General features: G+C 42.1%; 3 protein-coding genes across 4 annotated transcripts in view; all 3 read left to right on the top strand.

The window, feature by feature from the left end:
* The first annotated feature begins 10 nt into the window (after nt 1–10).
* LOC146664719 (DENN domain-containing protein 5B-like) lies at nt 11–17,916 on the top strand. Its single transcript, XM_085411952.1, has 21 exons — nt 11–1,348; nt 4,801–4,910; nt 5,581–6,295; nt 7,410–7,597; nt 8,889–9,395; nt 9,497–9,728; nt 11,843–11,993; nt 12,139–12,229; nt 12,324–12,443; nt 12,528–12,680; nt 12,807–12,885; nt 12,979–13,054; nt 13,169–13,297; nt 13,395–13,516; nt 13,757–13,902; nt 13,995–14,113; nt 14,603–14,790; nt 14,949–15,031; nt 15,464–15,590; nt 15,704–15,878; nt 16,593–17,916. Exons 1-21 carry the CDS (start codon nt 1,243–1,245, stop codon nt 16,774–16,776), a joined length of 3,801 nt encoding a protein of 1,266 aa, XP_085268078.1. The 5' UTR covers nt 11–1,242; the 3' UTR covers nt 16,777–17,916.
* A 632-nt stretch (nt 17,917–18,548) lies between these two features.
* On the top strand, nt 18,549–24,766 carry sinhcaf (SIN3-HDAC complex associated factor). 2 transcript variants are annotated; one of them, XM_085411967.1, is made up of 6 exons: nt 18,549–18,705; nt 21,140–21,267; nt 21,403–21,502; nt 21,601–21,724; nt 22,012–22,162; nt 22,944–24,766. In XM_085411967.1, the coding sequence occupies exons 2-6, from the start codon at nt 21,140–21,142 to the stop codon at nt 23,266–23,268; spliced, it is 828 nt and encodes a 275-aa protein (XP_085268093.1). In that variant the 5' UTR covers nt 18,549–18,705; the 3' UTR covers nt 23,269–24,766. The 2 variants fall into 2 exon arrangements, with proteins under 2 accessions (XP_085268093.1, XP_085268092.1); XM_085411966.1 differs by lacking the exon at nt 18,549–18,705 and having other exon boundaries at nt 21,134–21,267.
* A 2,150-nt stretch (nt 24,767–26,916) lies between these two features.
* The window catches only part of kxd1 (KxDL motif containing 1), a 2,552-nt gene continuing 2,176 nt past the window's right edge, over nt 26,917–27,292 (top strand). Inside the window, exon 1 of the mRNA XM_085411968.1 lies at nt 26,917–27,054. The gene's annotated coding sequence lies outside the window, so the exon portion shown is untranslated. The remainder of the gene's footprint in view (nt 27,055–27,292) is intronic.

Raw genomic sequence — 27,292 nt, 5'->3', positions numbered from 1 at the left:
TAAAATAAACACCGCAGACAAAAGACAAAGTCCATACTCCATTTAATCATTTATAACTGGGGAGGTATTTGGCAAGCATAGCGACTAATAGAGATAATGAGTTGGAGTTCAGTTGCTTCGACTGCTGATGGTTAGGCTCTAAATGTTGTGGATGACTGATGGTGTCTTTAGTGTCTGACTTTTGGCAAGTGTATTTATTTGTTAATCAATAATGAATTGAGAAGTGTTCCTGTAACTGTCTGGCTCAGATGGCATCCATCCAACCAAAACAGATCTGTGTGAAAAGGGATTTTTATATTTATTTTCATAAAATCACATTTTTAGGACATGATAAACAAAAACACATCAAGTTGATTAATCTTAAAATTAAGCTGAGGTCACTTATTCTTGCGCTGTGACATTAAATTCATGTTACTTGCTAACTAACACAACTGCAGATTTTTAATAAAACTATGTATTTATTTATTTATTAGTATCTCGACTCAGGGATCAAGCACCAGAACCATTTGATCCTACATTTCCCACAAAACTTCCCATCATGCATTAGTCATTAGTCATCCCCTGACTGGTAAAATAAGCTCGTGACTTCCAAACTCCATGCCTAAAGTTGGCAACACGAACTTCCCATAAAAACTTCCAATGAAACGCTGAGGTCTAAAGTGTTTTCTCAGATTTTAGGAGGCTCCTGCAAATCCACAGCCAACTGTAGGGCGCACGACCGTTTTCACAGTATTACGGTAATTAGTAAACGGTAAGTGGAGTTTTATCCAAAATGTCGAAAACGTTGTTTTAATTTCTTTCTTCAGAGTTTTCCCGGCCGTGATCTGCATTTGTGCAATAAATAATTGTAATCATCTCCACCGACAAAAATAATAATTATAAATGAGAATCCTGATGATCTATGAGACTGATTGTTTTGCGCTACAGATGAATTTCGTAAACATCTATGTGAAAATGACGCAGACTTTAGCGGGGGACGCTGATGCTTTTAAGCCTTTGTCTCCCTCCCTCCCTGCCTGCCTGTCTCCACACAGCCTCCTCCCCCTCTGAACAAACTGGATGACCATCCCCGGATCACCCTGACTCCATCAGAGTCACAGCGCGGTTCATTGGGTGCGGATCGGGACGCGCAGCGGGAGCTTCGAGGATTTCGGATTAAAAACCAGCGCCAGCTATGAACACCTACAGCATTAAGCAGAAGTAAACGGAGCTGTGTCACACCGTCAACACAACGCGTCGAGGATGAACACCGCCGCCGCCACAGGATCGGCTTCTTGCCGTTTCGCCCACTATTTTGTTGTGTGTGGAGTGGACACGGAGACGGGCCTGGAGCCGGACGATGGAGCAGGTAGATGATATTTAAGGACAAAAAGACACACCCGCCAATACACAGATACGCAGCATGTTATGTTGGATGACAGCATTAGCCAGGTTATATATTTAGTAATTCATATAGGCCTATTTGTGTTGCCCAATTGTGTCTCTGTTTGTGTGGGGAGGGGTGACAGCCATTTAAATATGATTTTTCTTCTCCCTGTCAGTGCTCTAAATAATATGTGTGAGCAGCCTGTGCAGAATATCCTCAAATATATGAAAAATGTGATAAATATAAGGTTATATTTGGGCAGGATTTGTACATGTCTCTGAGCATGTAGTATCAGTTGGATGTGAAAGCAAAGACAAATGATGTGCATTGTATCATTTCCCAATCAGTCTTAAGCCATTGAAAGGAATATTTCTGATATATTGTCTTTTGTATCCCAGGTGCGGTCTGTTTATATTATACCCCTGTTTAGGACACATCACTTGGCGGCTGTGTTCATTGAGTTTTCATCATATTTTCAGTCTAGTATTGTGTCACATTAGATTTTATTTTATGGTTTCTGCAAGTCATCTACTGCTACACCTGCCTCGGGATCACAGGAGAGAAAGGGCAGAATCGAGGGAAAACAGCAGCGTCCTAATTCTGCTCGTTAAAGCTGTAACACAGCTGGAACATCCAGGCAGGGCTGTTTGCTCCCAGAATACACTCCTCTGTGAATCAAAACGTACTGATTAATCCACGTGATTTGGGGTGGTCTCAAACAGAAAGTGACCCATCATTCTTATTTTCCTCTTTTAACCAAGAAGGTGAAAGGGATGTGATGTCATATTTTGGGCTGCGGTGAAGTCTCCTCATCTCAGTTGCTTATTGGGGTTTATTTGTGGTTGACAAGACTCTAAGAAATAGAGAAATATCAGGTGGCGTCACCTCCTTTTGCAGCCAGTTGTTGACACTGAGCTGAGAACAACTCTGCCCAGGAGGCTCGTGTGACGTGCGCTGCGGTGTTTGTGAGAAAACGGTCACATCGCAGGTGTGCTGAATACCTTGAGCGTCACTTCCAGATCTGGAGCAGCAGTCACACCCTGTATTCTCCTCATCTCTGGAGCAGCTGTTGTGAAACAGCTCCTCATGGGGGGGCTTTTAGCAGACATGCTTGTTGTGTTTTTTTGCTCTTTGTTTTGTTTTGTTTTAAAGCTCTAATTAACCACTGGGTTAGAAAGCTGCCTCCTTGGCTACTGTCTCTGAGCTACACCATTGTACTTATGTAACAGCAGGTCATCGCAGACCCATCGCTGCAGGGGGGCTCTGCTCCTTTAAAGGATTTCTCTCCCTGTGTGAGGGTTTTTCTCCTTTACTCACAAGTATTCCACAAGTTATAGCCCACTATGTGCTCTAAATGTGTCCCATATACAGTTCCTCTTTCTGTGAGAGTGTGTAATTGGTGAATGCCCACCGAGAGACAATCTGCCCTTGTTAGCCTCTCAATACATGCCACTGTGTTTCTGCAGCCTAATCAGATTTCACATGACGTTGCCTGTTGGAATGCTGAATGGCCGACGCTTCAGCGCCCGTGCAGGCACGATGATGGTTACATAGGGGAGAGATATGACATCAGTGGAGTAGTCCCTGATCGCACAGAGCGAGCTTTATTGTGCAGGGAGATGTAAAGCATATATCTCATTATATAATTAGACATTCTGCTTGATTCATTTGTTTTTGTTTTTTTCAACATATTTTTAGGCACTTGGTGCTTTCTTTGTTCCTGAGCTTCAAGTCTAAGATAAAAACCAAAATTTCTTTTCTTTTTTTGGTCGTGCGAGTCACCTTCAGTGGTCAGGCGCATCAGTGGTGGAGTGATTTAAAGTGTCATCAGTCAGTACCAGCTGACACGCCTGTCATTTTAATATCTCTCTACTTTTTATGCCTGCTCATGTCATGGTGTGATGAATGGGACAGCAAAGGTAATTTAGTTGGTGAAAGTGATGGATGTCTGTCTTTATTGGCTGCTCACTGGTGGCTGATGGAGTTGGCCTGTTTTAGGGACAGTGGAATGAATATGAAACACTAAAAACAAGACACGGCTGATATTAAAGTGACCATTGTAATGAATTTGGATACTTGGATGAGACATTCGTCACTGTTTTTGTGACAAATCGGTGTGAAAATGATAGTTATTCTCACGCCTACAGATGATGTAAAGCATCCAGCACATTTCTTGGATCTAGTGAGTCTGTTAATGTGCTAATTACAGGCCTTTAAGCTTTCATTCAAACACTAAAACAAACCTCCCTCCACTCCACTCCACCTCCCCTTGCTCTGTTACCCCGTGAAACACACACAGGCTGCATCTACGTCTGTGAAAGCTGTTTGGTGGGAACCCGTGTCAGGAGGAGAGCCGGGGGGGTGGCGGTTTAATTAGGTCAGCTGATAAAACCCAGGCTGACGTAACCTGTGACGAGCACAAAAGCTTTGTCTCGATGGCGATCATCGAGGCCACGGCGGAAATGGAAACCATGGCAACTCCTTCAGCGATGCTCAGTTGTGCCTCTCAGCGCCGACACTAATTTGTATTCTTAGTAAAGAACACTGCCATTCCCGCCCCGCGTCACTCTCGTCCATTAGCTGTCTCCCACCTACCGGTCTGAGTCAGTTTGACTTGAAGTGGCTCGCTCCTCGCTCTGCCTGCAGCGCAGTTTCTTGAGGTGGCGTGCGTCATTTCGTGGGCAGGTGATGTGGATGTTCCTGAAGGGTCGAATGAGTGCTGCAGAGCTGGTTTGGCATTTACAGATGATTTTGTTCTTGTGCAGCGATTCCAGTGAATGTCTCTGAGAGTTGATGGTGTGCTAGTAAAGCAGGGAACACAAAGAAGAGTACTGTTCAAGGGCATCCCCCTTAGAAAGAGGATAAATAATGAAAGTACCTCGCTGATTACCCTCTGTGAATCATACACCCGTTTTTTTATTTATTCATTTATTTATTTTTTTGCTGCAGCTTCATCTACTCGCACAGACAGCATTTTGTATGTAACCCGAGCTAGAAGCTGACACATGGTGCCGAGATTTAAAAAAGAGATACTTTAACCACACGAGGCAATGCATGTGTTCACTGCAGCAATTTATGTGGGATATAGTTCTCTTGCATGCACTTTGAATTCAGCACCTCTTATCAGTTTAAAGAGTTCCCTTCTGCAGTGTCAGGGATGAGGCTTGTTGCATTGCTTTTCTTTATGCTAATGAGTTGAGTTACATAACTCTTGGAGTGGCTTTTCCCACTTTGCTGCAGCACATGAACTTCTTTTTACTATCTGTCAAGGTTGCCCTGGTCGTTTTTTATTAATCAAAGCTGCTGTCATGTTCTGATGCCCTCTGGTCTGTCCTTTCTGTCTCATTATGAATTCTGGTTCAGCATCGATCAAGGTCACCCTGCATTAATAGAATAACCTCTTTACTCAATTTGTCTGTCTGTCTGTCTTTCAGGTGAGGGCTTTGAGCACAGCCCTGTTCGACGGTCCTTCAAATCGAAGGTTTTGGCTCATTACCCTGAAAATACAGACAGGAACCCCTTCAATAAAGATGCTGTCAACATGGTGAGATGTTGGATTGCACAGTGTTGGTCATTTTCTGTTACATCTGCAGCTGAAGGACAAGATGTGCCTGTTAGAAGGCCAAATGATTTTGTTGCTCTTTCAGCTATTGATGGAGAATAATGGAAGAGGCAAAGTCAGCTGGAGGGAAGTGTAATAGGAGTTACGTGCTGGCTTATTTTCTGCCCCTTTTCATCAGTCTTGCTTTCATCTAAACATGCAAAACAGGTCTGGATGATGAGAGCAGCATCAGCCTCACAGTTACATGAGTAATCAGACGGAGTGGAATCAGTGTTGGTTTGTTCTAGACCATTTCATATATTGTGCAAAAGCACCTTCCTCTGGCTTTGCTTTACTTTTTGGGGTCTTTTTAAGCATGTCATTTTATGTAGCTAATCCACACTTTTTCCCCCCCAGGGGTGGATTTTTGCTCTGATTACATTGTAGGACAAAATCAAGCCTATGCTAGCACAAGAATATTTAAAATAATTGCCATTTTTGATGGCGGCAAACTTCAGTTTTATCAGGTTGAAGTGTCTGGAGGATGGAGGATGCTGATGTTTGCTGTTGTATATTTTGGTTTAACCCTCCATTTATATACTTTTTGAGGTCGGTATTGAACATTGTCACTCTGTACTAAAACATCTCTTGTTTTCTCTCCTCTGTCCTCCAGCTCTGCATGCCCAGAGGGCTGTCCTTTCGCACTCAAGCAGACAGACTCGATCCTCAGTTTCACTCGTTTACGATTTCTTTCGACGATGGCACGCGTTCCTACGGCTTTGTTCACACCTTCTACGAGGAGGTGACCAGTCCTCAGATTATCACTGCCATGCAGACACTCTGTCAGATGCACCATGTGGAGCACCACTCCTCTTCATTGGCCTCCTCTCCCTCATCCTCCTCTTCCTCTGCCTCCTCACCCTCCACCTCCAGTATGGACTCACTTGCGAGCAGCTTGGATGAGTCAGACGCCGAGTCTCTGGCTGGGGTGTCTGGCTGCCTCGGATGTGTAGGCTCCTTCGATCCAACGCGAGACACCCTGTATGTGTCCAAAGCCCTCTGCCTCGTCACGCCGCTCCCTTTTCTTCAAGCTTCACGACAGTTTCTGGTTCAGCTCCACCAGGCTGTGACGTCACAGACAGCCCCACCACTCCCTCTAGAGAGCTACATCCATAACATCTTGTACGAGGTGCCGTTGCCTCCACCTGGAAGGTCGCTGAGGTTCCATGGGGTGCAAGGGCCCATCCTTTGCCAGCGGCCCGGGCCAGGTGAGCTTCCTTTGGGGGAGTATCCTCTTGGAGATGCGTTCTCCCTCCTGGGTGTGGACAGCATGGTGAAACTACTTACTTGTGCACTTCTGGAGACACAAGTCCTGCTTTACTCTTCAGGTAAGCACTGAAATTACAGATTTTATGCATGCAAGATATTTTGGCATGTAACAGGAAAAGCAAAGCCGTAATTAGGAAAATAAATGACAGCTGAGTCTCACGCAGCTGCTTCAGTTTCAAGCTCCTGGTGCTGTGCGTGCTTGCTTTATGTCCATGTGTTGACTTATTCATGTTCATAAAATGTGTTGTTTCATACTATGACCACCATAATCATCATTAAGGAGGCTCAGCCACCATGTTAGGTTTTTCTTAGTGGCCAAGTTTGGACAAGAGGGTTAGGGTTAGATAGGGAGTGCTACGTTATCAGTTAATGCCAATTAATTTGGTTAGATAGCTGCATCCATAGACTGTATGGGGACAGATACCTGCCATGGTAAGTAACAGACAAGGTAAACAATATAATGTGTAACTTCAAGCTTAAGTAGTTTTTAAAGGGATGATTTCAATAAAAAAATAACTGCAACATAAATTCGCTGTAGATCCTAAAGCCATAAGCAGGTTGTAAAAAGTCTTTTATTGCTGTAAAGTTGGCATTTTAACACAGGTGTCTGCAGGGATAGACTACAGACTGTACTTAAAAGATGGACATCATCACGGTGATGTCACCCACTGGTTTCTAAACTCTGTATTTCGTGTTTAGGAACCAGAAGTGACCATATTTGGGCAAGAGGGTGGAGAGTTAACATGTCACTCAGAGATCATATCAAGTCTGTTTGTTGACATCATTAAAATATTGATTTAACTTTTGAAGCGCACACATGCTGGATATGAAAAACATTTATAATGACACCTTTGAACTCTAATAATAATGACTGCACATACAGAAAAGCAGCTGTTCTTTGTATTTAACACAATAATATGACATGAAGCCTGCAAGTGGTTTGTCCTAAAACAAAAAGTAGTGGGAAAGCCCAGCCTATGTGTGCATAGTTCTAGGATCGAGGGGGTGCTGGGTTTGACAGATGGGTTTTTGTGGGTAAATTTTGGAAGCTCTGACAGTGCAGCTTAGTGATATGGTGATGAGACCTCCGTAGTCATTAACTGTGCTGTGTAACAGGAATATGAATGAGCTCAGAGACGGCTTAACGCTTTGTTCGGATGTCTCTGTATACAGACTACCAGCGTTTGATGACCGTGGCAGAGGGCATCAACACACTGCTGTTCCCATTTCAGTGGCAACACATCTACCTGCCCATCATTTCTGCACCACTACATCACCTGCTCGACGCTCCTGTGCCATTCCTGATGGGTATCCAGCGCAGAGATGGAGCTCAGCGATCCTCCCTCAATCTGCCACATGAGGTACATCACTCAGAGGGAAAATTATGCGTAAATGTCTTTGCCGTTTCCCGTGTGAATGTACCAGTCAAAACTGCAGGATGCAGACATTTTAATAGAAGCTAAAATAAAAGGATCTAAAAATATACCATAAAACTTAGACGATCTTGCAGCCATTTGCTTATCCGCTCCATGGTTCATGGAGCGCACCCTTTGCCTCCAGCATGTCGAACTGGGATGATGCATTTCCTCTGAGCTGCCTCCCCCTTTCAAATCCAATCCTGCATCCCAGATCACTTTATGCTGCATGAATATCTTGCCTCTGAAGCTTCTTTGAAGTCTCTCTGCCCCAGAAAAGAGGCAGCGGTAAGACAGCTCTGAGGGGATGAAAGCAAAAGTGCAGAGCTCCAGAAATGCAGAATAATGGGGCTGGATGAATTATTAAACAGAATTAGAGCTCACCACTTATTTCCCCCAAGGCCCTGCAATTTGAAGAAAATGAGGAACATCTTAATCATACATATTTGAGTGTTTGCAGTTAATTAGTAGTCCTTCATTTTGATATGCATTAAAAAATCCAGTGTGTCCACTGATCCGAAGAATAATCAGGAAACAGAGCATAACTTAATTCTGGTGAAATAAACGTTTGTGTAGTCTCTGAATGTGAAACAACCCTCCCCGACTATTCTTTCTCCTCTTTGTCTTGTTTGGTTTAAAGATGTGTTAAAAAACAAAACCAAACACTTGGAAGTGATGGCACTTGGAGGAAGGATGAAGCTGAACAGAGTCGACTTTAACAGTCCATTCTGCAGTTCATCTCCCCTGAGGCTAAAAACTCACTGCCGGAGGTCACTGCTGAAGGTCGTGTGGCTGCTGACTGTCGAGCACTGCTGAGCTCCGCTGCTGCTTACAGAGGCAGTTTTAAAAAATAATCTTTCTGTGGTTTGTTGCTTGGCAACTTTATGGGCACAGTTGTTTTTTATTTTTTTGCAAAGGTTTCACATCGCTGTCGCCGACTGATATTGCACTTTCCACATTGTCTCCTGTTGCAACGATAACAGATAATCTTTCACATGCTAATATCCTGTTTGCGTTTTTGCACTTATCAAAGTGAAATGCTAAGAATCTATTAATTGTGTGTAAATCTCCATCTCAGAGCTTAATTAGAGGGTAAAGCTCAACTCACTCTGTCTGGATGAGATAACTGTCTGTACATTGTGACAGGATAAACCTATTATGATTATCTGATTGATGGGCAAACTGAAAATTGTTTGTCGTATTGTAACTGTCTGGTTTGTCTCATATTCTAACACAGGCTAACCTGTGCTTCGTGGACATTGACAACCACTGCGTCGAAGCTCCTGAAGACCTTCCCCAGTTTCCGGATCAGACTGAACTCATTCAGGAACTGAGTGAGGTGTTGTTGCAATTTGGGCTGCCTCCACAGGGCGGTGTGATCGCTAAGCCCACGACCGCCTCTTCCTCCTCCCCTCGGCTAAGCAGCCTGGTGCTGGAGGATCTGATGGAGGACAGAAGGAACGGGAACCTCGGAGGCGAGGAGTTGGCGGTGCTGGAGAGGCTGCAGGCTCTGGCGAGGAGGTGTGGAGGAGGAAAGATGTCAGATGGAGGGAAGACACTGGGACACGTGTTTGAGGAGGAGGAGGAAGAACTGAAGGCTGCAAAGCTGAATATTCAGCTGAGGGAGGTGTTTGCAGGACGTTTTGCTGCAATGTTTGGCAGATATGATGACTTCGTCATCCACAGCGCTCTGGATTTGGACTCTTGGTTGACTAACCGAGAGGGGATGTTCAACTTTGATAAGGTACTTTAGTGGATGACTGACTGATAGATTGCATTTATCTGAAATAAGTCATATTATTGTTATATCTTCATTCAGTAAACCCCTGCTTTTCAATGTTTTAGGGTTCCTTTCTCTCCGTTCAGCCAGCGAGCCACTTGCACTTCTTGTCCCGGTTCTTGGAGACATCCATGTTTTCTTCTTTTGTGGATGGGAAGGTTATATCTCGCTGGGCAGATAGGGAGCCACTACAGCAGCTGTTCGACAGCCGTTTAGAGCGAGAACGACTGTATGACACGGGGAGCGAAGATTCCTGTAGTTGTCTTTACAGGAAATGCACTACCCTCTTTGAATCAGGTACTGTGAAGGTGCCCAGGATCACAAAGGGATGGGGGGGGAAGTGAAATGTGGCATGAAACATTTTACATGTTCTTATAAGTCTTATTATTATTATTATTATTATTATTATTATTATTATTATTATAATAAATACTGTACTGTCCAACAAGGAGCACATACAAACACCAGTTTAGATGTTGGCGTCCTAACGAGAGCTGACTTTATTTTCATAGATATTCATGCAAATTGGACAGTAAAGTTTATATGCTGAGATAAGTTATTAGCTCCTGTAAGTTTAGTGGAGCTCTGACAAGCGCTAATATATATGCATACACAAATAAAGGAGCCTCATCGTCATTTTAATAATTACATATAGTAATTTAAATAAGCTGGACATGCTAATGAAACCCTGTGATAAGCCACTGGTAACTTATTATTATTATTAATAATAATAATAATAATAATAATAATAATAATAATAATAATAATAATAATCTTTAAATGGGTACTGTCATTGCAAAGAGGGACTTATGTATTTAAAAAATTTAATTAAATTAGAAAAAAACACTACAGTTTAAGGACACACACACATAAAGCATAAATATACAGTATATTTTTTTTTTTTTTTTTTTTTTTTTTTTTTAGATATTTTATGAAAGTGATACTTGTAAACTAATGGAATAGCAAAAATGTTCTGAATCACATTTTGTGTTATATTAGATCATCTCAATGCATATTTGAGATTCAGGTATTTGTTTTAGTTTGATATTACAAACCACAATTTGCTAGCAAAGGTTAGTGCTGCTCTCCCAAAGTGTGGGGTAGGATTAGGGTTAAGACTTTGATCCCAGAGGGTTAAGGAAGGACCACTGTTGTATTTCTAATAGGACAAACTGAGAGTGAAACGTGCTAGTGCACTGTGGCGCACCGAGGCTTCAAAGAAGGTGGGAAATGCATGCATATAAACAATGTCAGCTTGATCAAGTCCAGACAAAAAAAATGTAAAGTCGTTCCAGGTGGGTCTTAGAAGTATTTATAACACTCAGCACAGTTCCAGTTTTATAAACATCAAGGGTTTAGATGTTGAAAGTAGGCTGGATACTTTCAGGTGACTGAGTGAGTTGCATACACTGTGTTTTACTAGACTTCAAAACAAGCACAAATTGTATAGTTTATGCATTGCGTGTGGAAGTAAGGAGGACCAGGAGTGGACCCCTGTGGAACACCTATGATAATACAAGGGGGGCACTGAGTTTTATCTGAAACCCTTTATTAGACTCTTCCATACCAGCTGAACGCAGTTATTTCAGTACAATAGCATGATCACATGGTTTAGATAGGTCTGTAAAATGTGTAAAATATCCATGACTTTAGTTGTATTTTAAGTAGATGCCTGACGCTGTTTCACCAATGGTTTTTCCAGAATATAATTAGGATATAGCAAAAATATTAAAGGAAATCTGAGCAAAATTATGCAATGAAGCTGGATGCCAGATTTCGCAGAGGGAATCTGCAAATCTGACACCATCTGCCCGTCTGTTTGGGTTTATATGGTGATTATGCTGCTTGGCCTTTCTCTCCCTTTTGTGATAAGCACTGAGGATTTTGCATAAACTGTGCTTAGGGGGATTCTTGCACCAGGTTATGCAGCCATATAAACTGTAATTCATTCAACATTACTGAAACAAAATAAAAACCAATTTACCTGGTGGATAACTGGAACACAAAAAGCAATGGGATCGAATGAAATGTAAGGGGGAAAAGATGGGTAGAACTAGTAAATTAGAGAAGAATGAGGCACATGCTGGTCTGTGAGCATTATATAAGCAGAGGACAGCAGGGCTCTGTGTCCTGTGAAAACTGCTGCAAAGCTGCAGCTTTGAAGTGGTGCCAGCCTTTCATCTCTGTGGCTGGTCTGTGGCATTGTTCACAATTCACAAAGTCCATACGTTAGACTCCAGAATAACATAACATGGTTACTTTCTTTTATACTGTGTTAGGGTGTTATGCACAAGCCATTCATGGAAATAACTAATTTAATTGAAATGTGAAATCCCTTTAAAAATTAATTAATTAATACAAATGACAACAAACAAAAATAAATGTTTTTTTGTTCACTTTTTTCTCTGCAGGTCAGACCATCGAGCGGAGGCTGCTGAAGGCCGACCACACAGCCATACACCCCCACCTGCTGGACATGAGGATTGGCCAGGGTCGTCATCACCCGGGCTACTTCCCTAAGCTGCAGGCGGATGTCCTTGCCCAGGCACAGAACACCAACAAGTGAGATTCGTTTCCTGCTGTTATTAAGATTAAATTAAAATCTGTTTCTAGTGAGTAATGAAAATAATTAAAACTTTATTTCCAGGCGTGACTGGTTTACTCTGACTTGTGTAAAATTATGGATTTTATTTTGCTGTGTCATCAGGTGGTCCAGTCGTGTCACAGCCTCTCGTAGGTCTGAACCCAAGAGATCCACAGTTTCTGATCAGTCAGGAGTGGACAACGAGCAGAGACAGGTACCTACAGTGTGTGTGTCAAAAAACACACACACAGATTAGCATGCAGGCTTCAAGGGGTGTGTGTCTAATATGTTACCTGTTTATTCAACAGAAATACACCTTTGCGAGGAAGAATCTCCGCCAGTCTAAACTACTTGACCTGACGCCTCAAGCTATCACTCAGACGCACCGGGAGTTTGTTGATGGGCTGCTCAGCGAGTGTCGTCTAAAGGTAAGCGCTCTCGTTAGGTGCTTAAAATAGGAATGTTCCTAATTATTTTACTCAAGGTTAATGCAAAAATCTTCTTCTTTTTAGACCAAACGGATGCTGAAGGAAAGGATGGGGAAGGAGAGTGTGGAACTGGGTCAGGGAGAGGCCAGCATCACAGGCCTGCAGGAAAACACACTCATCCACGGCCTGTGTGACCTGCTGGAGAGAACATGGGGCCACGGTCTGCAGGTGAAACAGGTGAGCTCACGTGGCATGCTAAGACCGCGCTGTATGTCTCCATGTGAAGAGACTGCCTAGAAAAATGTCTGGAATGGCAGATGATTGCATGCATGCTGGAAATTAACTACTGCTTATTGTGAACAGGGGAAGTCTGCTCTTTGGTCCCATTTGCTTCACTACCAAGCTGCCCAGGGTAAGACGGAGGCACCAGCTGAGTCTCCAGGTCAGAGCACAGCCCCCCGTCTGTACTGAGCTACTTTTGGAAATCACTGAAATAAGAATGGACTCATAATTGGTGCTTTTTCTGCCTTTTCAGGATCTAACTGTTCAGACCAGAGAACAGTTGATGATGGCGCTTTGCCCCTGAGAGGATCGTTAATACAGGATATGAGGTAATGAGGCAGTTGATGAAAGGGGCTTTTAGTTTTCTAGATGAGCTCAGAGGATATTATTAGTGTAAAAGTTGAATATTGCAGCTCCTTTTAGCCGGTCTGTCGTTCTTCCAGGTTTATCCAGACCATGAGTGAGGGTCTGTCTGATGTGGGTCAGGCCCGAGCCTGGATCCACCTGGCTCTAGAGAAGAAAATACTATCCCAACACCTCAAAGAGCTGCTCACAAATCAGGAGCTGCTCCGGTAAGAGTTCACAGTTGATAAATAAACAGAAATATTGCTTTTTTATTAATTTAGTTTGCAGTATCACTGATATTGTTCTCTCTTGGGCCCCTGACAGGCAGCTGTACAAACCTCATGCATTCCTGCTCTGCGAGGAAGAAAGGGAGCAGTTTTTGTTCCACCTGCTCTCTCTAAACACCGTGGACTACCTCTGCTTTACACGTGTCTTCACCTCAGTCTGTAAGTCATGCGAGCTTGAACAGCAGAAAAATTTTTCTTTTGTGCTGTTTATTACGACAACCACACTAACTTCCTCCTTATTAACACGGATTAAAAGTGTCCCTGCAAAAAGACCCTCCCTCCAGACATCAAAGAGAAAACATGAAACCTAATGCCAAAATATATTGCAAGAAGAGTTGGGCAGTGGATAAAAAAAGAGGGACAAATGCATAAAACGTGATTTTGCGTGTCTCTCTCTAGGTATTCCATATCGTGTTGTTATAATACCCATGAAGAAGCTGAGCATCGCCATGGCAACAGTTGATCCTTGGGTGTGTGTGTCAGGAGAGTTGGGCGATTCTGGAGTTAGACAGATCCCAAAGAATACACAAGAAATTTTTTTCCAGGTTGGTATTCATCCCTCTGTTGTAACATCACAGCCGATGGAGACACAAACACAGAGAGCTGCTCTTACTGTGATTTGTGGTTTTGATTTCAGTGCAAGAACCTGGGCAGGCTGAGCACTCTGCAGCTGGGACAGGAGAACTCGGGCCTGCTGGCCAAGTGTCTCATTGACTGCGTGATGGTGTACAATGAGATTACAGGGCACACCTACAAGTAAGATTCGTCCTCTGATATTCTTCGGTCGTTGAAAGCTGCGTTTGACCTCGCACAGCATTTGATACTATGTTTATGAACATCAGCTCACAGGCTGATAGTGTGTTAAAAATATAATAAAGGCTAGATGATCCAGCTGTTCAAAATCTGATGTCTGAAATCTCTAAACACTTTAACCCAAAGGTTGCTTAGAAAAGCTGATGTAGGAAGTATGTAGCTGTTTTATGCAGAGGAAAAAGACTCTGTGAATTTGAATTTTCAAACCACTTTGATAGCTGAAGTTACATTATCTATAATATGTTTGTTTTTTGTTTTGTTTTTTCGTTTTGACCCTAATGACTGCCTCAAGTTAAAACACAAAACCGTAGCAGATAATAGAAGGCTCTCCCTTCAGCCAAATCCTTCATTTTATTTTATTTTTTTATGTAGTCTTTATTCGTTTTTAAAATCTTGAATACAATGTAACGCTCAGTCTTTGTTTCTTGGAAGGTTCCCTTGCGGCCGATGGCTTGGTAAAGGCGTGGGGGACGGCAGCTTGGAAAGAGTCCTCATTGGTCAGCTGGTGTCACCTGGTGCGGAGGAGGATGCTGGAAGGTTGACAGGGACACCTCCTCCGGAGCTGGCCTCTCCTTCTCAGAGTGTGCGGACAGTCCTCGGATCACTTGGCAGCCGTAGCAGTACGTCCTGACAAAGAACACATTCTTTAGCACAATAGTTGACCTACTTGTTGAACGAGCAGATGATTCTGCTCCTGGATCACCTTTCTGTTCCCCTCTTAGTTTCATTATTCATCCTCGTGTTCCTGTTGCTAACTGCACTTCATTCATCTTCTCAGGGATGCCGTTTGTTGAAGTACAAGAGGACATGAGGGAGGCGGTAAATAACCTTGTGAAGCATTTCCACAAACCTGAACAAGAGGTGTGTGTATGCGTGTGTGAGACAAGTGCTATATTCGTTTTACTTGCCGGCTCACTAAGCTGAAAGGGTGACAAAATAGTTAATGCAGACAGGAGAATATTTGCAGCAACTGTCAGCCTCCCGCTGTGTTATTTTTATCTATAACATGGTTCATTACCCCGGCCTCTCCAGCGCGGGCCTCATTTGTTTCTCTTGTGTATCAGGCTAGCCTTTCTCATCTCCGTTAAGAGCACAGCAGAGACCTGATGCATCACTTGAGTTTGGCTATAAAAGGCTTCTAATTCATTTTAATAACGTCTTTAGTACACAAGCTTTAATGTACATGCATACGTTCTGTTTACTTTAACAAATATGAGACTGTTATAAACAGTAACATGAGCTTTTGTTTGAAGTAGGTCTATTAACTCTCTGCTCCCATTCCTATCACCCCAGAGGGGAAACCTGACAGTCTTGCTGTGTGGTGAAGGAGGTCTGGTGCTTTGCTTGGAGAAGTTCCTCCTCCATGGTCTCAAATCCAACCGACTTTTTCAGAGGAATGTGTTCGTTTGGGACTTTGTGGGTAAGTGTAAATCAAAGAGGTGACGTCTATTTCCTGTCTTGATCTAGTGGGGAGTTAATCTGCATCTCAAGTTGCAAACTAAACTAAAAAGGGCCACCAATGCTTTCCCACAGAAAAGGCCGTGGCTTCCATGGAGACTGCTGATCAGATGGGTGACCTGCACGGATCAACACTGACAAAGGGCCCGCCCTGCGACCTGCTGTGCCACTACGTCAGTGCCATCAACGCCTCTCCTAGAAATATTGGAAAAGAGGGCAAATTCCAACTTTTTGTCTGTCTGGGAATTAGGTGAGCAGATTTTGAAACTCCCTTTGAAATCTGAATTGATGTTGTAAGAAAACATTTTGCAAGACACCCTCGTTCCTCAGGTGGAAGATGTTGTTAAAGCAATCACAGGCAGGAAGGTTATTTTCTTTTCTATTCTTTTATATAAAGCAGAATAATTTAAGCGGTCGTCGTCGTCGTCTTCTTCTGCTTTTGGCCAGATCATCTGTATCCATCTCACCCTGTCCCTAGCATCCTCCTCTGTCACACCAACCATCTGCATGTCCTCCTTCACTACATACATGAATCTTCTCTGTGGTCTTCCTCTTTTTTTCTTCCCTGGCATCTCCAAATTTATTGTCCTTTCTTCCACATATCCACTGTCCCTCCTGTGTCTAAATCATCTGGCCTCTTAACTTTGTCTTCAAACTGCTTAAACTGAGCTGTCCTTCAGATGCACTCATTTTTAATCTTGTCTGTCTGAGTCACTCCCATTGAAGATCTTAGTATCTTCAGCTCCACCTCCATTTGTTTCCCATTTGTGCTACCACCTTCAAACCATACATCATAGCAGTTTGCAATGATAACAGTATAGTAGCTCAAGAATATTATTAAAGTTTAAGAATCATAGTTGACGCCCTGAATACAATTGACCTTGCAGTGCTTGAAAGCTTCAGCACGTTCTACAAACTTTATTTATGACCCCGTTATTGACCATCGGTGTTCTCGTCTTGGCAGGGACCGGCTTCTCTCTCTGTGGCTCCCCCTGCTGGCAGACTGTCCCCTCACAGCTCGGACATACGAGGACGGTGCTCTGCTGCGGGACCGTGCTGCTGTACACTCCCTCTCTCGCATGCTGCACACACTAAATGATTTCGCCATCACTCTGGAGACAGCACTGGTTAAAGGAGTTGACCTCTGACCTCTGAGTTTAGCAGCTACGCTGACAGATTCAGATATTCATCTTCCCAAGAGTGGGGAAGGGAGGTACATTTGGACATTTGGCGAAATGTGACTCTGTCATATCATCACGATCAGCAAAATGGACAGTGAGCTAGACGAAACCGCTGGCAACTCAAGCACCAAACATATTGCCTTGTTCACTGATGTACATGTCTTATATACTCTGATTGCTTCAGGAAATAGTCCTGTGCTTGTTTACACTGTGAAGTTCTGTTTCCTTGAGGAGAACTGGAGGGTCATTAATAAACTCACATCTACAGTCAATATTTTCCCTGCTCACGTCATTTATACTGTACCTAACACTAGGATAACCATACCTGTCCTACTGCTGTGTTGTTTGCACTTGAATTTTAAACTAAGCACATGCATGGCCAGAATATGTTTGTTTTTTGTTTTTTATGTCTTTTGGTGTTGTATTCTCAAACGTCAGTTCTCAGGCCTTATTGTTATTACTATTATTACCAGTTTGGGGTCACATGTGACGCAGAGTTGTGCTCACGAAATCCTCAGTTGGTAAAACACTGGAACCAAACTGGTGTCCTAGTTGTGTCAGTTTAAATAGTCCTTGTCATTTTGTCAGAAAGCCCCCCCCCCCCCTTCACTTCTCTCTGATTGTAAATATTTTGCTTCATCAGATCTTTGATAGGATTGTTTCATCCTTCCATCCCATGTTCCTATTTGTTGTTGGTGTACTGAATTTGTGACATATTTTTTTCCTCTACAAAGGCATCTTGTTTGTGTCTGCGTAACAACAATGGATCCCACTCCAGACACACTCTCTCGTGTGGACAGTAGTCATGCTGTTTTGTTTTTAAGCTCTTCAATTGTCTGCAAAAAAAGGGAGAGAGGGGGAAAAAAAAATCAGACAATGAATAGAGTACATGTTCTCAAAACCGCTAGGTATTATGTTGATGTTGCATCCAATTAAACAGTTGAGGAATTATGAAAAATGCTGTCTCCTGCACTATCCCGCAAGCACTATGTAACCTATGATGACCAAGCCTCTTTTCTCCTTTAAATACAGATTAGAGAAAGCAATAAATAATGAACTGTTATTTATGAAGTGTGTGGTCAAGATTAAAGTTAAAATTGAAATAAGTGCCATTTGTTGATGTTTTTTGTGACGCTTATCTGAAATATCTGATGAGACTCTTGGATTAAAATGATTGCCAGCTATTAAAAGGTTGACTTTACTACTATTACACTGATGCTGATGAAGAATCTTGCTCTTATAAACTTGGTAAATGTAAAAACAAAAATACAACTATGTGATTTTTTTTTTTTTTTTTTTTTTTTTTTTTTTTTATACTCAAGGCGCTAATATTTTTTTATTTTTTTATTTCTGCATTGCTGTTAGCCTTAAACTGACCACTGGATGGAGACTTACGTTCACCCACCTTTTATTTACTACTAATCTGATCCGTTCAAATCAACAAAAAGCCCCATTGCCGTCCAAGACGCCAAGCCCCCTGAAAAACCGTAGGCCTCCAGACGAGCCATCTGGCGTCCTGTAGTAAAACAACAGGCGCCGCCCCCTTGCTTACATTCTCCAATGTGCCATAGCAACCGGGGCCGAGCCCCCTGTTCCCGCGCAATGTTCCCATCCTTATAAGGCCAGTAGAATGCAGACGCACGCATACGTCATACGTCGTTTATGTAAATAGTTTGATTGAAGAAAAAGAAAAAAAAGCCCTCGTCTCTACTCTGAAATGGAGGTGTGGATACCACGCATGCGCACAATAGTCCACAACTCTAGTCCCGTCCACAAGCGCAGACATCAACAAGAGAGCGGGTTACCGATGAGGGTAGATGTTCATAAGTCACAGCGTAACGACGCGGTATTCGGACTGTTATTACTTTGGATCAGCTCCACACAACTCGCAGAAAGGTAACGATTGTCTGTGTTCGTCTGGCCTCGTCTTTAAAAAGCCTTTTAAAAGTGTTCGCCGCGCTTTTCAGGGCCGTAATTCAGAAACAAGCTTCGAGATGTCTCACGAACAATTGCTCTTTTTTTATTTTTAAGGCCTGCTGCGCGGACCCGACTTGGTGGTCAGCGGTATTTGTAGGTCACCTTAGAAACAACGAAACTAACCGGGCAAAGTGGGAGGAAAGCGGGAAAAGCGCAAATGTGCGTTTAAAATGCGTTTGAAGGGGCTTTCACGTGCGGCCACGAAGAGGAGCAGGGGGGGATGGCTGCTGGTGCTCGTGCTCCTGCTGTTATTATTATGGGTTGGCTCGGCGCATTTCGGCGACAATTTATCGGTAATGTAAACGTGGTAAAGTGGGTTAATGTGAGCGTCTGGGCTGCAAATGTGTTCTTGTACAGAAGGAGACAAGCGTGGATGCAGTGTGCCGCACATTTTCTGTCTGCTAGGCAAGCCAAGTTGAACCTCTCACGCCCACCCGGAGCGGAGATGCGTCTCAGCACGCGGCCACCGCTGTCAACAAAACCGCTCCCGCGAGCGCAAAGTAATCCCCAACCAAAGCAGGAAAGCCAAGCTGGATAAAAAATGTGGTTTGTGGGAGAAACCGGAGAGAAAAGCGACTTTCCGAGAGCCGCCGCTTTGAACTTGCCGCACATGTAGCCGATTGTGGATTGTTGCAGTGACGCGGCTCTGGAATAACAAAGAGTAAAGATCAAATTACACATTTATTTCAGAGCAGCTCCCCTTTAACACCAAGCCCGCCGATTTTATTTGTTATTTTTTGTGCTCTCGAAACACGTTAGTCCGAGTTTATCCCCTAGCATAAAGTTGAGGTATAAACTCGGCATCGTGGAAGCGGAGGATGGTCATCATAAAATGGGTGCGCATGAAGCAGGTCGTGTGGCATGCCATGCTTCCTCGCTGGCGGAGTGGGCGGTGAAAATTGGCGACTTGCACTTTTCTCTCGATGAAAAAGAGGACATTGCTCGGTGTCTTCTTTTATTCTGAAAGGCGAGGGTGTTATTCGTGCGAGTTCGGCAGCTTTTCGCGGTGATTTTTCTTTCTTTTTAGCGTTTGTTTTAAATGTTGCAGTTTTTGCGGAAAATCGCATCACACCCCCTTCGCCACATTGCCTCCGCCTTTGAAGTGTGTTGCCATGTTGAGTTGCGTCACGTACTGTATTTTGCTGCAGAGATCGTCTGTAATTTACAGATGAGGCACGCGAAGGGTAGAAACAAATTAGTTTCTACCCTTTATTATTTAGTTTTATTATTTAAATTGCTTGGTTACATTTTCTTTTTTGAATGAATGCTGCTTTCTTAGCTTTCGAAGTGCAAGTTAGGTGCACGTCTTGTTTAAAAGGACTTTAGTATAGAAAAACAATGTTTGCACTTCACTACAAATAAAACTGCGCAACAGTAAAGTGCTATTGAATCTCTTCTGTTGTTGTATAGGAACTATACCACGTGAAATCGTTTATAAATTAAGGTATAGCCCATTTTTTCCCCACAGTTAATATATTAGCTGTGTCACAGGTTAGAATAAGTGCCAGAGTTGGTATTCCTTTCTCAATGCAACTTACTTCATGTCGGCTTGTGTTGCTTTTTAAACTGACCTCTCCACAGAAATGCCCAATATCTAGTATCTGATTTAATCATGCAGAGTGAGAGTTCTTCGCCATTTTCCTGCTCTTTTTTACTCTCTATGGCACCGCACTGTCAGAAGACCCCGAGGACTGATGGCAAAAGGAAAAAAAAAAGCCCAGTCTGGGGGGCGCGGCTCACAGTTTTTGCCGCAGTTCAGGTCTACATGTGCCGTAGAGATTAAATTTTGCCTAGCAACATAAATCATAATTCCTGTGCACGCTTATTACATTTCGAGTAATTTCCCCCGGACGCAGTGATGTATAATATTTTACTGGCATTTCTCTAGTAACGCGGTACACATTTTGCAGTTTGTCTTTCCACCTCGTGACGAATAACGCATCTTGTGCGGCCCGGAGGCTCGCACTGATTGCGTGCCTAAATCTTATTTTGGGTTTCCAAAACGAAGCGTGAATCCTGTGAGCGCAGCATGGTGACATTATCTGTCTGACACGCTGTCTGACTGTTGACCTACTTCCCCCACTCTGTCTCTCCTTCCATGTGGGTCAAAGCGGAGAGATGCTCCAGCAAAACTGCTTTCCGTGAACATTGTTGGCGATTAAACACATTTTTGTCCGCTCACTGCAGACTTAACTGAAATTTGTGCTTCACCTCTGACCTGCACTGCAAATGTAGGGGTGAAGGGAGTATTCTCCTCCACCCCCACCTCCTCCTGCTGCTGCAGCAGTAAACACTCGGTGCACACTGATCATATGTAAACATTTAACCCCCCTTTTTTCTCCCCTGAATGCAGATGTTTGGCTTTCACAAGCCTAAAATGTACAGGAGTTTGGACGGCTGCTGCATCTGCCGTGCAAAGTCGTCAAGCTCTCGTTTCACAGACAGCAAGCGCTATGAGAAAGACTTCAGGAGTTGCTTTGGGTAAGAGATACACCTGAGCATGTGCGGGGCTGCAGGCAAACCATACCTGTCATGGTTTTTTGGCTGTGCACGTCATATTGATGCTAAAGATTTTCCATTTTTTCCTCCTCATCACAAACTGAAATTGTCTTCCAGACTGAGCGAAAGCCGGTCTGGAGAAATCTGTAATGCCTGCGTGCTCCTTGTGAAACGGTGGAAAAAACTCCCTGTGGGAACCAAGAAGAACTGGAACCATGTGAGTTTCAGTGCTGACAGCATGACCGGCCTATCACTTTATGGTGATGATAAAACCCAAATTATACAAATTCGTCCGGTTTCCTGTCCCTCATCCAGGTTGTTGATGCCAGAGGAGGTCCCAGCTTAAAGTTAACTTCCAGGCCCAAGAAAATAAAGTCCATCTCCAAGAAAGCACGGCCAAGCCAGATCAACAGGCTTCAGAAAGAGCTGAAAAGACACAGTAAGTAATTATGATGTATATTTGAGGAAAATGGTAAAGTCATGACAAAATAATGGCTAAAAAAAGGTAGGTTTGGAAAGGTGTTTATTTCTGTGGGATCGGGACATTAAAAATACACCAGCACACATCTGTTTGTACCACAACGTTTCAGTTTTACTTTACCTTTCCTTTCCAGGCGCACTGGGTTAATGGATTGTAGTAGCACTCCTGTTACTTCATTCAGGTTTTTTCAGGTTTTAAAAAAAATATACATATATATATATTATTTGTCCTATTCTGTCCTCTAGACTCAGATGCCCACAGCACCACCTCCAGTGCCTCCCCTGCTCAGTCTCCCAGCTACAGCAACCTGTCAGACGAGGGGTCCGACACAGAGCTCAGCCCAGGATCCAGCCGCTCCCCCGTTTTCTCATTTCTGGACCTAACATACTGGAAGAGGTAAGGCGGACAGTGAAGCACTTCTTTAATCTACAGGCTTAATTTTTAGAATAATCTACTACAAGTGGTTTAACTGTATATAAACCTTCAAGCCTTCGCCTGCTGTACATATACAGGTGAAACTCCCACCGATGCCCCACCCTGCTGGATTACAGTGACATTAAAGGGATTTCTTTATGTATTTAGCTTAATATTACTAACTGTTACTTGCTTATTACTGTATGTAAATAATTTTGTTTGTTCGTTTTGGGTCATTAACTAATAGTTGTATTTATTTTTAGTGACAATTTTCCAGGTTTGTTAAAAATGTATTTAGGATTTGAGTTTACTTTTACCTTCCAGACAATCTGTAATGTTTTATTGGCAAAGTTTGTAGAGATTTTGAAACTTGCTTGAGACCAGTAATCTATCAAAGCATGAAAATATATTTTACAAAAAAAAACTAAAATGTTGCATTTTTAAAATAGATTTAATAACTGACTTTTGATCTTTGACTTGTTTTTCAATACATTTTTAAAAATTTCGTTTTTCTTAGAGCATTTTTTGTGGTGCCTGATGTTTTATATATTAAGCCTAATGCACATCTTTTTGTTTGTCAGACAGAGAAACAACAGGAAAATGCATTCATTTCTGTCAAATACTCAATACTACCTTTAACACATGAAGTGCCATGCTAATCCAGGATAACCCAGATTCAACACTGAATGCATTTTAATGCAATTAAATAACAGTAAACACACAGAGCCATAATGCTTTCTGTCTCATTTCATGCTCTCTGCAGGCAAAAGGTGTGCTGTGGAATAATCTACAAGGGGCGCTTTGGGGAGGTGCTCATCGACCCCCACCTGTTCAAACCGTGCTGCCGCAACAAACGACAACAACAACAGCAGCAGAAGCAACAACAGCAGCAGGAGGAGGAGGAAGAGGAGGAGGAGGACGAGGAAGAAGAGGTGGAGGCAGAGGAAGGTCGGGTGTGTGTGGAAAAATCCCAGATGGGAGAGGAAGTGAAGGAGATGGCAACTTGTGGTGAAAGTGCAGAGTCTGCTCAGCTGCATGTTGCATCGCCACCAGTCAGGAGTGAGGTGGTGGGGGAGGAAGGGTGGTAAAGTCACCCCCCCACACACACACACATCTCTGAAGAAATCTTGAGGTGCTGTTTTTTTTTCTCTCAAGCACTTATAGAAAAAAGTGGCCTCAGATTGCCTTCAGTTACAAAGCAGCTGAAAAATCCTTTCTCCATAATGAGGATTGTTGATTGCATTTAAATGATAACTTATGGACTGTTGTGTTTCTCCGTTGTCTGTCTTTACTTTGTATTTAATATTTTTGCCATCCCGACGATGGACCATCATACTCGGTGTAATTGATCTACTTTGAAATGCTGGAGCTCCACTTTGCTGGTACATTTTTATCAGATTTTATTCCAAAACGCAATACATCCACTTATTTACAGAAAAAAAGGTGCTACTTAAAGCTCACAAACACAGCTGAACCCATCTCAGTGAAGATGTTTTATAAGCATATATGTTAAGATGACTAATATAATGGGGTTAATTAATTTTGGTTTCTTTGTTCAGAGTTGATATCTGAGTTTGTTTGGGTTTTTTTTTTTTTAATGGTGGATATCTCCCGTTTTGGAATGAATGACACTGTACACTGATGGAGCACAGACCTGTACAGTAACCCTCTGTTTTTCTGTCTGCTCACGACAACATCCCCTCCTAACAAAGAGTTTGTGGTTTTTAGACTGGATTAGCGTTTCTGTGTGTAAATACGTATGGGTCCCATTTGAATAAGGCCTATTCACAGCTTCAACAGCAAATACACCAGCCTTAATTATGTGTTACAGACAGCGCTAGTGTTAAATCTGCATTGGTATAAGGAACAAAAAGGGACAGTACAAATATTTATTGTGGCCTCAGCAACACACACAGTGCATTTTTGCATGAATGGCAAGCCCACTCATCCAAAAGACCGACTGATCTGATGTATGAGTCTTCTAAAAATTGCATGGCCTTATAAAAAATTGTAAATCTTACTTTTATTTTTTTGGATCCATTTTTCTGAAGTTTTAACTTATTTTTATATGTAAAAAAACAAAACAAATAAAAGTGTCTTTGCATAATAATACCACACAATACAACAGCAAAACACAAAAATCGGTCTATCAGTCATTTTAGCAATATCGATATCAGTGATTTCCATCATTCCCGGGTCAGTATACGGTAAAAGACTTTATACAAGCTAAAATTCTATGCCATTGCCTCTTATATACCACAAATGTGTTGTGATATATTGCCTAATATTTATTTATCAAATGAAAGCCAAAGCACATTGAAATTCACCCAATGTCAAATCAATGCAGGTTTTCTATGGACACTTGTGCTTGTCCGAGGTCATTTATATGTATGTTTTAAAAATAACACTAATATGAAATTTCATACATGTGATGTTGTAGTCAGGAGCAGCGGGTGTGTTATGTACATAAGGGGTTGGATGAGTCATATGACTCTTTATATAGGTTTCATTATTTATTTATTTCATATTTATTTGTATCCTTACTTAGAGAAGTGAATTCTTTTCATCTTTAGCTTACTCATAGTACGGTTTTATTCATCAGAAGTCGAATGTTATTCTCACGCAGGCTTTGGTTAACATTGCATTCAATTAGTGGTTGTCAATATTTGTGAAATGTTGTTAAATATTTATTTGCTCATCGGTTGAGTTGCGTGCAACCTAACTTATTCTGTATCATCACTTTGGATTTTTATCATGTAGACTGAAACAGCTGATAGATTGCAACCAAACTGTACTTCTCCCTTTTTACCTTGTAGCTTAAAAATGTCACAGAATAGTAGGATACAATAGTAGGATACATAACTCTAGATTTGCATGTATTGTTGCTATGCATTTACTTAACTTACAAGTTAGACAAAATGGTTTTGTATTTTTTATACATCATGTACTTTTTTTTTTACTTTTCCCTTAATAAAAAGTAATTTTGTGAGCTTTCTGGATGTATGGAGTGACTGAATTTATTGGTGTAAGACGGAAAGGGAGAGAAAGAGGGACGTTATCTTCTAAATATGGGAGTGCATGTCATAATTACATTATACATATACACCTGTCTAACTGAGGCAAATCTCTAATCAGCAAGCCAGATTGCAAATGTAGCACATTTCCCACCATGTTACGTATCAGTGTGAACATTTCAGCTGATCTGCTGGGTTTTACCCGCACAAACATCTCTAGGGTTTACAGATAATGATCTTAAAAAGAGAATAGCCAGTGAGTGAAAATGTCAGACTGCCTTGAGCTGATAGGAAGCAACAGTGACTCAAATAACCACTCATCGTTACTATTAAAGTATGCAGTAGAGCATCTCTGAGTGCATAACATGTTGACCACCAAAGCAGATGGGCCACAGCAGCAGAAGACCTCAACGTGTGCCACTCCTGTCAGCTAAGAACAGCCTATTTGCAGAGGCTCACCAAAACTTGATAGTAAAAAGTTTGAAAAAAATGTTGCTCTAGTTTTGCTGCAGTGGTAATGGTGGAGAGTGGTAAGGTTAGAATTTGGCATAAACAGCATGAACCCATTCTGCCTTGTATGAAAGATTCAGGCTGCTGGTGTTGTGGTGACTATTTCCTTAACACACTTTGAGCCACTTAGCACCAATTGAGTACTGTTTAAATACCACAGCCTTCACGGGTATTGCTGCCAAACCTGTCCATTGCTTTATGACCACAGTGTACACATCTAATGGCTGATTTCCACAGGATATGTCACAAAACCAAGTCACAAAATTCAAATAATCTTTGACTGGTTTCTTGAGTATGACAAAGAGTTCATTGTACTCAAATGACCTCCACATGCATCAGATCACGATCTAGTAAATCTTTGGGATGTGGTAGAACAGGAGATTCACATCATGGATCTGCAGCTGGCAAATCTGCAGAAATTGTGTGATGCCATAATGTCAATCTGAACCAAAAAATATCTCAGAATTGATTGAAGCACCTTGCTGAATCTATGCCACAAAGAAGCAGTTCAGAAGCAAAAGCAGTTCTGAAGGCAAAAGCGGTCTAGATTACACTTTTTTTTTTTTTTTAAGAGAGAGAAACATAGCAGTTCAAATGTACACGAGGCTAATTATGTTGCTTCTCTTCAAGTTCACTGTAAGGCTTAAACAAAAACGGTCATATACACTCGAAATATATTCCATGCATGCATCCATTTTTTCTCTCGTTTTTCAGGATCATAGTTGTGCTGGAGCCTATACTAGCTGTCGAGCGAGATGCGGGATATATCCCGGACAGGTATCAAAATATCTCGTGTATTTAATTGTCACTGAAGCTTCCGTTCATGACTTGCAAATAATTATGCAATTAAGAAGTTTCTCTTCTGCAGCGACCAAAACAAAACACTGTCAGAAAGTACCTTAAATAAAGAACAGCAGCTCAATAAAATAACATTATAATGACAAAAGAAGACATTTCACTAAAGTCAAAAATGATCTCAGTTAAACAGAAGAAATTGTCTGGAATCATATTAGCTCAGTAGGGAAAAAACAAATAAAATTGCGGAAGAATGGCACGTAAAAACGAAATAAAACACAATGACGTGGCTCAGTAGAATTAAACATATCGATTTAATTTTAATTCACTAAAAAATATATAAGTGAATATAAACAGCTTATTAACGAAAACTAATGAAAAAACAACAACGAGAACAAACAAACAAAACCTTAGACCGGAAGCGTTGGTCTCGTGACAGGAACTTGAAAAACATATGGAAGTGGGTTGTTTTTGTTTCACAGCCAGGTGTCAAATATAGTCTTAATCTGCTGCGTAGTCGTCCAAACTCTACAGATAGCCATCGTCCGAGCTCAGGTAAGTAATGTAAACTTTGTAGTTGCATTTATTATTATTACGGCTCGGTAGCTAGCGTACTAATCTTGCGGTGGTTGGTTTGGGGTGCTAACGGGGAGCTGGAGGGCAGTTAAACACCGGCACAGCATGCGGTGAATAAACAATTCACAGCTGGAATTGACTGTCTCTGATTTAATTAGCGTTTACAAATCTAGCTTATTTCTTTCTCGTTGATTAAATGCCTGTTTTTACATTTCTG

This window comes from Rhamphochromis longiceps, linkage group LG7 (genome assembly GCF_057381845.1).
Source record: "Rhamphochromis longiceps isolate RC_006_pf linkage group LG7, R_longiceps_female_GT1.1, whole genome shotgun sequence".
NCBI classification, from domain to species: domain Eukaryota; kingdom Metazoa; phylum Chordata; class Actinopteri; order Cichliformes; family Cichlidae; genus Rhamphochromis; species Rhamphochromis longiceps.
Note: the sequence above shows the minus strand (reverse complement) of the source record. Positions and strands in the feature narration are given on the sequence as shown.

Excerpts from the sequence above, each read along its gene's own strand:
- LOC146664719 (XM_085411952.1), top strand. The coding sequence starts at position 1,243 with ATGAACACCGCCGCCGCCACAGGATCGGCTTCTTGCCGTTTCGCCCAC. Across the intron at positions 6,296-7,409 it reads AGTCCTGCTTTACTCTTCAG|ACTACCAGCGTTTGATGACC; the intron begins GTAAGCACTGAA and ends CTCTGTATACAG. Across the intron at positions 14,791-14,948 it reads ATCACTTGGCAGCCGTAGCA|GGATGCCGTTTGTTGAAGTA; the intron begins GTACGTCCTGAC and ends TCATCTTCTCAG.
- sinhcaf (XM_085411966.1), top strand. The coding sequence starts at position 21,134 with ATGCAGATGTTTGGCTTTCACAAGCCTAAAATGTACAGGAGTTTGGAC. Across the intron at positions 21,268-21,402 it reads GACTTCAGGAGTTGCTTTGG|ACTGAGCGAAAGCCGGTCTG; the intron begins GTAAGAGATACA and ends ATTGTCTTCCAG. Across the intron at positions 22,163-22,943 it reads GACCTAACATACTGGAAGAG|GCAAAAGGTGTGCTGTGGAA; the intron begins GTAAGGCGGACA and ends TGCTCTCTGCAG.